The 14,895-nt window shown below is 40.9% G+C and overlaps 1 protein-coding gene across 2 annotated transcripts in view; it reads left to right on the top strand.

Annotated features, from left to right (window-relative positions):
• The first annotated feature begins 243 nt into the window (after positions 1 to 243).
• Positions 244 to 14,895, top strand: part of vwc2 (von Willebrand factor C domain containing 2) — a 162,867-nt gene continuing 148,215 nt past the window's right edge. Inside the window, exons 1-2 of one of the 2 annotated variants that reach the window (XM_069911981.1) lie at positions 244 to 418; positions 1,387 to 1,849. In XM_069911981.1, the coding sequence (XP_069768082.1) occupies positions 1,433 to 1,849 (417 nt within the window). In that variant the 5' untranslated portion in view covers positions 244 to 418; positions 1,387 to 1,432. The remainder of the gene's footprint in view (positions 419 to 1,386; positions 1,850 to 14,895) is intronic. The other variant, XM_069911986.1, reaches the window with a different exon arrangement.

A 14,895-nucleotide genomic window follows, 5' to 3' on the forward strand; every position in this document is an offset into this window, starting at 1 on the left:
GAGAGGGGAGGTGTTGGCCGGCGGGACAACCCAATCGTGTTTCCCGCCAGTTCAGCGGCGGTGGCTGGGCTGACAGTGGGAGAGTTGTGACCCCCGATTAAGGAATAACCGGGGGGGGGGGGGGAAACGACACGCATCTCCGCCTTTCCCGGGGACACTGCCTCTCTGCAGATGATCGTTGCCGTGGCTTGGAGTTCCAGTGCTTCATTGGTGTTCATCCGTTGATGCGAAGCGCCTCGTCCTGAGCGAAATCGGCCGGGCGACGCGATTCGACGGCGCAGGTCAGCGCTTTGGGCCACCAAAGTCCCCCCCCAGAGAGCGGCGGCACCAGTCTAGGGTTGTCTTCAGTTGTCGGGACACGTCCGCCAAACAGCACGAAACCCCTCCACACACGCACACAATGACCCAGCTCAGACAGGTAACTGGATCTGACTTTTATTTCTTACTGCCGACAGACTGTCAGAAATGTGTTATTGATAAAATAGGTAGAAGAGTGTTTAAAGTTTACTGTGTTTCGACTACCTGTGTGGTGTTTTTTTTAAAAAATGGGATTGAAGACCTTCGGAGTGGTGATGTTATCCTCCGCAATCCGGGTCAGGACAAATAACCCTGTGTGGGGACGCGGTGAGCGGGCTTGCTGCCGAGAAGTTGGCCGGCGGCTGCGGCAGTCTGAACGCTCCCCTCACCTGCTCCAGTTTCCCGCTTGGAAGGTCTCGCTTGACTAGCTCATTTGGATCGGCAGAGTTCGAGGACCAAGTCTTTGTGGGGGACATGGCAGATTTGCCTTGTATTGTCTCGGAGCTGAACGTGTTTCAACAGCGTCGCGCAGCTCGCATTGCTTTTAAAAAGCATCCAGTCACGGCCCGTGAGCAGGTTGGAATTTTCCTTTTTTTTTCTTGTTAAGCCATAATCCGAGCGCTTTTTAGTGACTGAAGTTGGCCCTGCCACAGAAAAATTACAATTTCCTTGAGGAGCTAAGGTGCTTTCAGATTTATTTTTTTCAAGTACAACTTTGTGTTAACATATTAAATAGATGTTAACGTGCTGTCATTGTTTTTAAACCAATTTCAAATTCTATGACAAGCTTCCCCCCCCCCCAAAAAAAATCACAGACCCTTAAATTGCGATCCTTTCTTGGAATCAGAGAGGACAGCTTCTTCCTTGTTCTGCCATTTCAAGTTGTTTAAAGTCAGAAACGGTTTTAGATCTGTGATGGAAGCAGCAGTATTTTACTTGGCAAGCTTAGTTTTATTGATTTAGTATCATCAAAATAAATGGGCAAAATAAGATTTATGATGTCTTTGTGAACAGAAGTATTTTCAAGGCTCTTTGTCAATGGTGCGTTGAGTCTGGGTTGACAGGTCTGTGGCTGTGCTCTTGTCCTAGTTGAAGATGCTGTGGCTGTGAGGAATGTCCTTAACAAATCCCTGTCATGGCCCTTGGGATTGTCTCTTCACCATCCGTCACCTGCTGCCTACTTCTCGTCATTCTTTGCTGCCTCTGTTCTGTGTCTCAGTCCCAAGAAGATATTACAAGCCGGCTTGAGTCATTGCCCATGGTCACTGGTGCTCCTGCCACCTCTGAGTACTCCTATTCAGATTACAGGGGAAAAGGTTGCGTGGATGAAAATGGATTTGTGTATGAAATTGGAGAGGAGTTCACTCCGGGGCCGGCTGCCTGCCCATGTGTCTGTACTGATGATGGACCTCTTTGTATCAAGCCCGAGTGTCCAAGCCTACATCCTCGTTGCATCCGTGTTGATACCACCCGCTGTTGCCCTGAATGCAAGGAAGTCAAGAATTACTGTGAATTTCGGGAAAAGAAATATAAACAATTGGAGGAATTCAGGGTAAGAAAAAGACTTGTTTTCATCTTTTTCCTGATTTTAATCTTAAAACATTCTTTTTCTGCGTTCCTTCATTCATGTTGTTTATTGCTTAATCCCTAATTTCTACATCTGTTTTCTCCATATCTTTCCTGTGGGTGTTGGCCAGTCTATGATATGCAAGTATCCATTATTCATGGGACCATACCTTGGTAGCCTAATCGATTATAGTTCAGTGCAATCTATCTTCAGTCAGTATCTAAACATGTAGTTTCTAGAGTAAGTCGAAGTGTCAATAGCAGTATATTTATCACTGTCATATCGTTAAACATTTTTCTGCCATAGAAGCAAATTAAATAATACTGATAGAAACAGTCAAATTAAATTAAATCAAATTAAATCACCAGAATTAATGAGAGAAAAACTCACCTGCCTGATTTCCACTCATACCTGGAGTGGAACATATAAGGAAAACTTCTTCAATGACACCATCTTTGACCTGATTAATGAACATGTATGTCCTTCCAGAAATGTTTTTGTGGTTGACTTAGCTATGCTCCAGGTTGTATCAGTGTTCAAAACAGTCAAATGTGTTTTTGGATAAAGATGTGTTAGTAGAGCTAAATGGACCTACTGAAATGATCATCTGTTGTCAATCTCACTAAGATTTGGTTCCATCAAGGTTAGTGGCCAAAACCTTGTCAGAGCTGAAGTAATAATACACTAAGCCTGAAAGCTGTCATGTGCATCAAGCCATTTTGTGGCAACAAGCTCTTTTAATGGTGCATGTTGTCTGTTATTAAGTGTGTGCTGATTAGCCAGTGACTTACATAAAAGGATTCTTTGATTACATACCGAGAAGTCAAAAAATCTAAAATATTAACTTTTTTTTTCTTTTCACTGATGCTGGCTGGTCTGTTGAGTGCTTTATTTCAGATTTCCAGGAATTGTAGTTTTTTTTGAAGACTTCCATTAGATGGTTTAAATGCCGAATATGGTGCTGAATAAAAATTAGATCATGTTCATTTGATTAAGTTGAATGAAATTCCATATTAATATGTTTTATTTAAAATTCCTTAATTTGTAATATTCGTAAGCAGGAACTCATGCAAACGAGATTGATTGCTAAGTATTTATTTTGGCTTAGTATGCTAATTAAAATTCAATTAGACATCATGTAATTAGGTATGATTTTCAGTAGTTTTTTTAAGTTAGGCTGATTCTTAAATAGTTCACATCAGTTCAATTGCATTCCCTTGATTACAGAGAGCTGCAAATAGTTAAGGCTTAACAGAATCATTGATAGCAACATTCAGTGATGAGTGTTCACAGATAGATGAACCTTAGCACTGCCCACCAGTGGCCACCCATTTCAATTTCCCACCCCATTCCCTTGTTGACATGTCTGTTCAATGGACATGACAGACAGTCTGAGACTACCTGCAAATTGGAAGAACAACACCTCATCTTCTGTGTGGGCATCATCCATCTGGATGCCATTAACATCACCTTCTCCTGTTTCCATTAAAACCACTTCCTTCCCCATCTTCTTACCCCTGTCTCCTTTTCTCTAGCTGTTTCTCTTTTCACTTTTCTCTCTGTCTCCTTTTACAGAGCCAAAATCAATTCCCACCTTTCCTCTTGTTATCCAGTTAACACCTTTTGTCTGTTGGTCTCTGCTTCATGCCCTCCCATTTCACTGTCCCCCCCCCCCCCCCACCCCACCATCAATTCAGATGCTGTTTTTCTTCACTTGTACCTTCTGTTGACACTGCGAGACCAGCTGTGTTTCTCCAGCATTTCTATGTTTTGACTCTGGTTCCTGTCAGTTTGAAAGGGTAATTATACAAGAAGGTAAAGAACTATAGGGTAGCCAACACTATTGGCCCCATTTAGTGCCAGGCAAGAATATTTACTCAGGTATACTTATTGCATTAATACATCATAAACTTTAGTTCTATTTTTTAACAATTATTATTTGAATAATAATGTGATATTGTTCTCTAAACATTAATGAAATTGTTTTGATTTCATTTATTTTCATCTTAATGCTGCAACTAAGATTTTCAGAGTAAGGTTATGGGCAGCTAACATTCCATAAACAACACAAAGATATGAAACAAAGAATAAGACTGAATTTTCAGGTGCCTTTTGCACAACATCACTTAACTAATCTTCAGTGAACAATCATGACTGATCTAGGAAATGTGGCTTGCTATCTTTTATTGTCCTTTCTAGGATTGTATTCTAATACTTAGACTGTGAACCTTCAAATATAATATCTATTTGCAGAGATATTGTACTTAATACATCATACCCTTCAGATTCCTTTTAATTATTTTCCTTTCTCACCTTAAACCTACACCCTCTTGATTTAGAGTCTCCTACTCGGGGGCAAAAAGATTTTGACTAATTTTCTCCATACTCTTCATGATTCTGTCAATAAGGGTACCCTTAACTTCTAGAAAAAAATGTCCTCGCTTATCCAACTTCTGCTGAAACTCAAGTCCTCCAGTCCCAGTAACATCCTTGTTAATCTTTTTTGCATCCTTTAAGGTTTAATGACATCCTTTCACGAAGGTAATCAGAATACTCTTAAGTGTGGTCTCACTGATGTCTTTTAAGATAACATTCCAGCTTTGAAACTCTGTCCTGAGAGATGAAGGCAAGCATCCCAAATGCCTCCTTCACCACTTGTGTACTCGAGTTACCACTTTAAGATGTAATGTACATAAACCTGAGATTTCTCAGTTTTGCAACATTCCCCAGGGCTCTACCATTTACTGTGTAATGTTCCTCTCTAAAGTAGAATTGACAAGGTTTTAGTGAGCAGTATTTTTCACTCTGTGAACAAAAAAGGAAGTAATTTTAAGATGGAGTGTAGTAAAATGTTCATCCATTGATGAAAATCTTGACAAGGTATCTGCCCCTTTTTCAAAATCCACTTTAAAATCTTTCTCCTTAATGTTGCTGCAGCTGTCATCCTCAATCCATCTTCCTCAATTTAAGTACAATTTGTTGTTGAAAAGGGATCAGTGGTAAATCATGTGAAAATATCCTTGAGATGTAGAGAGAACGATATGTTGGTGTAATGAGTTACTATAGCTGGGATCAATCTAAATTCAAGTTGAAAGGTGAAGCGCTGAATGCCACATGTAAACTAATGAAATAGTTTGTTGAGAGGAAGCAGATTACATTGTATTATTTAGTGAGTTGGTTAGTAAGAATGTGATTTATATTTTTTCCAGGAACTATAACACTACACAATTGCCTGGCAAATGAATTTTTACAATTTTTACACAAAACATGTGCTCTATGAGCAGTCAGGTTCATTTAGTACAAAATGTCATGAAATTAGACCATTACTGGAAAGAGTGTGATGATAGTTTATACCAAAAATCATCAGAATTTGCATGGTTCCTGACAAAATGTTGCCCAATTTAGCACCATCTTGATCACTGCAGAAACAGATTGAGAAAGTGTAGGAACCATGGGGCATGGAATCAGTGCTTTCCTCTTCTTCTCTGTGGTAAGATGATATTGATGTTGTTCTGTCGAGACCTTTCCTTGCACCTCCCTTTGCTCCTTGGCCTTCAGGTCTGAAGATATTTTTCTTTGGCACTGGCTGCTGTTCTCTGATTGCCAAGTTGTGCAAAATGTAGCAGAAAATGCAGCATGTTTGGACTGTATATTGTTATTAGAAGTCAGTTAAGTGGAGTGTTGCTCTTGTTCCTTCTGGGCAGGTAGTTCCTTGTGCTTGAAATAGCCAGCAGTTTGGTTGCTAAGGAAAAGTATGCCATGAGCGCTTCTCACAAAATTGGGAATCTTCCAATGATCCACAATCACCAGACCATTGAGAATGTGGAAATCTTTCTTGTTAAGGAACAGATGATTGATGTGCACCTTGTGGTGCCTTATGTGCACCAGCTGCCTGCAATACTAACAAATCTGATAGTTAATATATCACCTATTTCTCAGTGAAATAGAAGTAATAACAATCATCTTTCTATAAGCTCAGTATTTTGCGAAGGCATAGCAGAAATCAACTGCAGGCAGATGGAAGGAATGGTCCAGGCACAAAAGTATGGCTGGAGGGACTCAGAAAGTCAAGCAGCATCCTTAGATAGATAGGGCCAGGCATCTGCTGATTTTTCTGCTTCCCTCCTGTACTACTCAATTCTGAATTCTCAAGCTATGCCTACTTTGAAGTTTTCCTTCAAAATGACTGATCATTTCCAAGCATGGATGCTGCCTGACCCACTGTGTTCCTCTAGCCTCTCTTTGTTCATTCAAGATTCCAGCAACTGCAGATTTTGTTTCCTGTTTTCACAGAAGCATGGCTGAGAGTCTTCCTGCTGCATTTCACAGATTTCAGTGATGAATTCCCTGAGAAGCCTGAAAATACACCAGAGATGTCCAAATGGGGCTCTGTGAGAGCAGATTCTTCAGATGCTTATGCTCTTGATCCCAGTCTGAAGTTCCTAACTTGCCCTGCATGGCCAGCACTTCCTTCCACTTATGGATAGATGCATGGTATAATAGAATCCCCATTATCCCTAACTAGAAACTCAAACAACTGGCAAAAACAGATTGGGAAAATAAATATAATTTCAAATAAATAATACTGGGTGGGGGGGGGGGGGGGGAGGGGGCGGGGGTAGAAGGATGGACCATGTTGGGGAGTGCTGAGACTTTGTTGACACACAAAGGTTTGCCCCATTGTCTTCGCAATGTCCCTCAATGCATGTGCATTCTTTTCGCTGTCGCCACTTCTGTGGAGCTGAGCTGGGTTGTAGCATGAGGAAGATGTGCTTAGAGCCTGACCGGGACACTTGAGTTGGAGCCATTGGGTTCTATATTACTATTGAATTAATTTCTCAATAGTTAAAAACAAGTGGTCACATCCTAAGTAAAACACAAAAATTTGTAGACACTATGATTGAAGTAAAAACACAATGATGGAGAAACTCAGCAACCCAAAGAGTGTCCTTTGTATTAGCAAAGAATAAAATATATAACCAACATTTCAGGCTTGAGCCCTTCATCAAGGTATGGAAAAATGTTGGCAGGCGTCCAAATAAAATGGTAAGGGAGGAGGTGTGGTCACAAAGGCAAGACTTAATAGGTGGAGAAGGGAGGGAAGGCATAGCAGCAAGCAAGGAGAGAAGAGATGGGAAGGGGTTGGAGAGCTGACAAGGGAAGGTCGGGGGGGCGGGGAAGGAGAGCAGGGTAGCAGAAACCAGAGGTCGATGTTAATGCCATCTGGCTGGAAAGTGCCCAGACGGAAAATCAGGTGTTGTTCCTCCAATTTATGGGTGGTCTTGGTGGATGAAGCCATGGACAGAAACGAGTATGGCAGTGTGACACAGATCTGAAATGGTTGGCCACTGGGAGGTCTCTGTCATTGAGAGCGAAGGTGCTCAGTGAAGCGATCTCCCTGACTGCACCTAGTCTCTGTGATTTAGAGAAGGCCACAAAGGGAGCACTGAATGCAGTAAATCAATCGTGTGGATACATAAGTGAGGTGTTGCTTCACTTGAAAGGCCTGTTGGGGGCCCCAGACTGTGGTGTGGGGACAAGTGTGGTACCTCCTGTGGCCACAGGGATAGGTGCTGGGGGGAGGGGGGGTGTTTGCTGGGGAGGGATGAGAGCATGAGGGAGTCACAGAAGGAGTGGTCTCTATAGAAGACAGAGAGGGGAAGATGTGTCTGGTGGTGGGATGCAAGTGCTGGAAATTCTGAAGGATAATGTGTGCTTGATGCTGAGGCTGGTGAGTGGTAGGTGAGGACAAGGGAAATCCTGTGTTTGTTGTGTCTGGAGGCAGAGGGGGCAGGACAGATGAGAGGGGAGGAGATGCAGTTGAGGGTTGAGTTGATGGTGGTGGAGAGGAACCCACATTTGTGGAAGAAGGCAGACATTTCAGAAGATCTGGACTTGAAGATCTCATCTTGGTAACAGTTGCAACGGAAACAGAGAATTGTGAGAAGGGCATAGAATTGTTGCAGGGGACTATGTGTGAGGAAGTGTAGTTTTGGGAGTTGGTTGGTTTGTCACATCCGAAAAGTGTCTAGAACATTGGTTTAAGGATGGGACTGAGACGACAGAAACATTTCACTCAGAGTTGTGAACTTGTGGAACTCCATACCATAGAAAGTTGTTGAGGTCAGTTCATTTGCTATTTTCTAAAGGAAGTTGGATGTGGCTCTTTTCAATAAATACATTTTGGAAATAAAAGACTGATGTGGGCAAGAATGTCGGCCATAGTTTTGTCAGCTTCCTACAGGATCAAGGGTATGAAGAGAAAAAAATAGGGTACAGATCAAATGATCAAGCATGATGCAAGTTCAAAGGGCTGAATGGCCTTCTGCTGCCCCTATTTTCTATGTTTCTAAAACATTCCCTGTTAATATTAGTACACTCTGGAGGTTGGAATACGTTTAAGCAAGTTTGAAAGTTGCCCATTCAAGTCATGTGATGTAAGTAAACACAAATGTTGCAATGTGCATATTGTGGATGATCATCAAAGGTTGCTGCAGAAAGGTGAAAGTTATGCCTGCAAGGAAGGAAGTGTGTGGTACATGACTCGTGATGATATTAGGACCAGTTCCAGAACAAGAAGAGAGCAGTCGTCTAAGCTGAATTTCACAAGGACGTACATGATCTAGCCCAGGGTAAAATTGCTTTTGCCTGCGATTTGTGGCTAAATAACTCACGTTAATAAATCACATTTCTCACCAATTGTGAACAAACAGATTTCCTTCATGGTTTTGAGTTCAAGCTACTGGAAAAAATGGAAAGTTAGGACAGGATAAATAAGGTTGCCAGAGAGCAAGAGTACCTAGCCTCATGGCCTGCACATCTCTTTACAAAAATCCTTCACCCAAAACCTGCATTTAGCAGCAGGTGATGAGCAAGTTGGTGGATACCAGTCACCTGCAGCGATGAAATACTCTTTGTGTATCAGGGCTTGTTTCCTAATTGATATTGGATTTTCCCAAAGGCAAAAGGTTTTGTGCCTCTAACTGGTAGAACTAGTGTTGTCTGTTTGATTCATTTTTTTCTGTGGACAATATAATGGTGAAATCATACAGACATTTACTGGCCATGAAGTAATCTTGATTTCAAATATTTAACTGGCACAATTCAAGATCTGGTTTTCACAGTTATTTCGTTATTAATTTTGTGAATATCTACATACAAGGCTCTGACCTTGCTAACCTGCTGAGAAAATTTGACACAACAGTCTTAATTCTGTGCCCTGACAAGGAAAGTCCTGACAAGGAAAGCAGTGGTAAGCTTATCTCTCACATTAGCACATAGCCTTCTTTTACACCAATATATGGAAAATACCAGATTTTTAGGCCAAAAATGGGGAGATGGACTATTTCATGTGTATATATAGTATATTAAAATAAATATTCTTAATAACTCGTACCTGGATGTTTCTGGCTCTGATACTTCTGTATCATTTTCCTGATGGAATTAACCAGAAGGTGCAACATGCAGGGTTATAGGAGTCCTCATTGATTTTGTGAACCCTCTTTAAACAACGATCCTGGTAAATCCCATCAATAAGGGGGAGGGGTAGGGATATTGATCCTCTCTGCTGCTGTTATGGTACTGTGGATTGATCTCTGATTCGAAGCTCCACAAGAACTGTAGCACACTGTTATGCAGCCGCCAGGATGCTCTCAATAGAACTCCTGTAGGAAGCTGACAAAACTATGGCCGACATTCTTGCCCACATCAGTCTTTTATTTCCAAAACGTATTTATTGAGCATCAAAAACAACTCTGTACACATTATACAGATGTACATTGTTCTCCTACTTTTTAACAGAAAAACCAACATGAATATTCACAAATGTTCATGTACACCCTCAGATACACACCCAAACCCCCCACCCCTGACCACCTTGGAACCTTTGCTAATAGTATCTGAATATTACTGATTGTACTGGTACAACTATCTCACCATAAGCAGGCCATAATTCTGAGGGGAAAAAAAATACATAGAGGTTGCCATTTGTGGAAAAATGTTCCTATGGACCCTCTTCATGTGTATTTGATTTTTTCCAGTTTAATAAAGAAACTGATATCCTTAATCCACTGTGTAATAGAAGGACCCCTATCAGGCTTCCACTGTAACAAGATTAGATGCTTGGCTAATAGGGATGTAAATGCTATTGTGTCTTTCTGCAGGAATTTTAGGGTGTTGTCAGAGATTTTAAATATTGCAGTCAACGGGCAGGGTTGCCAATGAACTTTTAATATTTTGGATAGTAAGTTGAAGATTTGGCTCCAGACCCTTGAATTTTGGGGAACAGACTTTGGTGCAAGGGGAGCCATTGCACCTATTGGATTTGTCCTCTATTTCAAGATAAATAGCTGACAGTCTGGATTTTGAAAAGTAAACACTGCAGCACCTTGAACTGAATGAGTCCCAAGTGAGCACAGGAGGTGGTAGAATGAATTCTAACATTAGTCTCTTCCCACAGTTTGTCCTTAATTTCCATTCCTAATTTTTGCTCCCATTCTTTCTTTATTTTGGAAAGTGAATGATGTTTAATTGATAGAATAAAGCTATACATTTTTGAAATTGTCCCTCATGGATTGAGAGAATCATCCTAAAAGAAATAGTCTATCCTAGAATATGAATTGTGAACTTAGAAAAAAATTACTTTTTTTGTTGAGGGATTGAGAAATCTCAAAGGGTCCATCAGCCTGTGGCATAAAGTCAGAAACGACTTGGTCATGGCGAATTGGGAAGTGCTGCTAGGGTTAGATTGATCTCAACAACACAATTTAAATCCCCCCCCCCCTCCGCCCTCCAAAAAAAATTACCATGTGGATAGCTAACAAGGGAAGCCTACTTAATAGCCTGAGAGGAAATGAGATGTCATCAAAGTTGGGTGCATGGACATTGACCAGTAGCACCTGTTTCTGCAAAAGCGTACCTGTCACAAGCTCTTTCTACCATTTCTGTCTGCTATCACATTAGATCAGTAGTTTTCAAACTTTCCCTGCACTCACATATTACCTTAAGTAATCTCTATGCCATAGTAAGGGATTACTCAAGGTGGTATGTGAGTGGAAATAAAACTTCTATAAACCACTGTTTCACTCACACCTAATTGACTCATTATGTCCACAGTTTCATAGCTCCAAAGGAAATGGGCCAATGATCATTTTTCTCAAGCAAAATATTTCAGTAACGATTGGGTCTCGAGCAGAGATTCTCAACATTTCCTTCCAACTCACATACCACTGTGGCTTTAAGTGGTCTTTAATGCAAAGGTGAGTCTCCTGCAAAAATACTATTTCAGGTTTTAACCAGTTCAGATGGGAGAAAACTTTTGATAAGCTTCCCATTTCTCTGATATTTTAACTTAGAAATCTGAAAGGCATTTCCCCCCCCCGCCCCCCCACCCCCAATCAGAATTGCCTGGACCATGTCAGCCTTCTAAGGAAGTGCAGTCGTTGTCATGCCTTCCTGACAAACAAGGAGATTTAATGTGTCCAGGATATGTCACTTCTTAAGTGAACTCCGAGGAACTTGCTGGTGTCCACTTTTCTTTGGCTTGGCTTCGCGGACGAAGATTTATGGGGGGGTAATGTCCACGTCAGCTGCAGGCTCGTTGGTGACGGACAAGTCCGATGCGGGACAGGCAGACACGGTTGCAGCGGTTGCAAGGGAAAATTGGTTGGTTGGGGTTGGGTGTTGGGTTTTTCCTCCTTTGTCTTTTGTCAGTGAGGTGGGCTCTGCGGTCTTCTTCAAAGGTGGTTGCTGCCCGCCAAACTGTGAGGCGCCAAGATGCACGGTTGGAGGCAATATCAGCCCACTGGCGGTGGTCAATGTGGCAGGCACCAGAGATTTCTTTAAGCAGTCTTTGTACCTCCTCTTTGGTGCACCTCTGTCTCGGTGGCCAGTGGAGAGCTAGTCATATAACACGATCTTGGGAAGGCGATGGTCCTCCATTCTGGAGACGTGACCCACCCAGCGCAGTTGGGCCTTCAGCAGCGTGGATTCGATGCTTGCGGACTCTGCCAGCTCGAGTACTTCGATATTGGTGATGAAGTCATTCCAATGAAGCTTGAGGATGGAGCGGAGACAGCGGTGATGGAAGCGTTCTAGGAGCCGTAGGTGATGCTGGTAGAGGGCCCATGATTCGGAGCCGAACAGGAGCGTGGGTATGACAACGGCTCTGTACACGCTGATCTTTGTATGTTTCTTCAGGTGATTGTTTTTCCAGACTCTTTTATGTAGTCTTCCAAAGGTGCTATTTGCCTTGGTGAGTCTGTTGTCTATCTCTTTGTCGATCCTTGCATCAGATGAAATGGTGCAGCCGAGGTAGGTAAACTGGTTGACCGTTTTCTATCAAGCTAGTAATTGGTAGTGGAGGGTGATTTTCCCTGGTCCTCCTGATGTCCATTATCATCTCCTTTGTCATGGCCACATTAAGATTCAGGTTATTATTCTTCAACTATTTCATGAGATTTTGCACCTGCTCTCTGTATTTGGGCATCATTGTTTTTTTTTGGTTTTTTAAAATTTTAAAAATTTTTCACACTATAAACCATACTGACCAAAATACATACAGACATTTTTCTCTTTAATATATACAGTCATTTTCTCTCCTTTTTCCCCCCTCCCTTCTCTCCCTCCCTCTCCCCCCTTCCCATTAATTCAAAGTTCAATCTATAAGATACATTAAACCCGTTAAACAAGTAATTTTTGTCTTTTACTTTTATATACTGAGTCAGTTCATTTCGTTGTCTTCTCCTTCTGTCATTTTAGGTGGTGGAGGTTCATGGTAGGATTTCTCTATTGTATTTCATGTATGATTCCCATATTTGTTTGAATATTGTGATGTTATTTTTTAAATTGTATGTTATTTTTTCTAATGGAATATATTTATTTATTTCTATGTACCATTGTTGTATTCTCAAGTTGTCTTCTAATTTCCAGGTTGACATAATACATTTTTTTGCTACAGCTAGGGCTATCATAATAAATCATTTTTGTGCTCAATCCAAATCGAGTCCAAATTCTTTATTTCTTATATTACTTAGAAGGAAGATCTCTGGGTTTTTTGGTATATTGCTTTTTGTGATTTTATTTAATATCTGGTTTAGATCTTCCCAAAATTTTTTCACTTTCTCACATGTCCAAATTACATGTATTGTTGTTCCTGTTTCCTTTTTACAGCGAAAACATCTGTCTGATACTGTTGGGTCACATTTATTTAACTTTTGGGGTGTGATGTATAGCCTTTGTAACCAATTATATTGTATCATGCGTAACCTCGTGTTTATTGTATTTCTCATAGTTCTGGAGCATAGCTTTTCCCATGTTTCATTCTTTATCTTTATGTTTAGATCTTGTTCCCATTTTTGTTTAGGTTTCCTCGTTCTCCTTTTCTTGCAGTTTGATGTACATGTTTGTTATAAATTTTTAAATTATCATTGTGTCTGTAATCACATATTCAAAATTGCTTCCTTCTGGTAACCTCAGACTGTTTCCCAATTTGTCCTTCAAGTAGGTTTTCAGTTGGTGGTATGCAAACCTTGTATCGTGAGTTATTATATTTCTCCTTCATTTGTTCAAAAGATAATAATTTATTTCCCGAAAAACAATTTTCTATTCTTTTGATCCCTTTTCTCTCCCATTCTCTGAAGGAAAGGTTATTTATTGTGAAAGGGATTAGTTGATTTTGTGTCAGTATTAATTTTGGTAGTTGATAATTTATTTTATTCCTTTCTACATGAATCTTCTTCCAAATGTTGAGCAGATGGTGCAGTACTGGTGAATTCCTACGTTGCACCAATTTTTCATCCCACTTATATAGTATATGTTCAGGTATCTTCTCCCCTATTTTATCTAGCTCTAATCTGGTCCAATCTGGTTTTTCCCTTGTTTGATAAAAATCTGTTAGGTATCTTAATTGTGCGGCTCTATAATAATTCTTAAAGTTTGGTAGTTGTAAGCCTCCTTGTTTGTACCATTCTGTTAATTTATCTAGCACTATCCTCGGTTTCCCCCCTTTCCATAAGAATTTCCTTATTATTTTCTTTAGCTCCCTGAAGAATTTCTCTGTTAGGTGAATTATTGTTGTTGATAAGGCCAACTACTGTTTTGTCCTCTGCAAACTTGATAACTCTTGGAGTCGAATCTAGCATTAGAGTCATGAGTCAGTCACAGGAGAAGACTGAGCAGAGCCCTGAGGAATTGAGTTACAGGTTTGACTTTATTCCCTGGAGTGTTGAAGAATGAGGTGAATTTGACACAGATATTCAAAATTATGAGGGGTATTGATAGAGTAAATGCAAGTAAGCTCTTTTCCACTAGATGAGGTGAGATACAAACCAGAGGACATGGGTTGAGAGTGAAAGGGGAGGTGTTCAGGGGAACATTGGGGGAATTTCTTCAGGCAGAGAGTGGTGGGACTGTGGAATAAACTGTCGTCTGAAGTAGTGAATGTGGGCTCAATTTTAACATTTAAGAAAAATTTGGGCAGATACGTGGATGCGAGGGGTATGGAGGGATATGGAATGGGTGCAGGTCAGTGGGACTAGACAGAATAATAGTTCAGCACAGATGAGTAGGGTTGAAGGGCCTATTTCTGTGCTGTAGTGTTCTTTGTTTCTATGTCATAATCTGATATACATCAAATAAGTAATCTTTCATCCATGGTAACTGCAAAGAGAAAAGCCCTAACTCAGACAACCTTGCTTCATAAAATGTACTGGTACTCCAATTCAGGCAAACTCCTGGTAAATCTCCTCTTCCTGTAATGAGATGACCACAACGGAACACAATACTCCAAGTCTAACCAGAACTTGATAGAGCTGCAACATTACCTCATGTCTCTTGAATTCAGTCCCCAGACTAATGAAGGTCAACACACCATAAGCCTTCTTAATCACCCCATAAACTTGCACGGCTACCTTGATGGACCAATGGACCCCAAGATCGCTTGGTTCTTTGACACTGCTCAGAATCCTGCCATTAACTACATACTCCACCTTCAAGTTTGACCTTCTAAAGTATATCACTTCACACTAATCTGG

This window comes from Narcine bancroftii, chromosome 1 (assembly GCF_036971445.1).
Source record: "Narcine bancroftii isolate sNarBan1 chromosome 1, sNarBan1.hap1, whole genome shotgun sequence".
NCBI lineage: Eukaryota > Metazoa > Chordata > Chondrichthyes > Torpediniformes > Narcinidae > Narcine > Narcine bancroftii.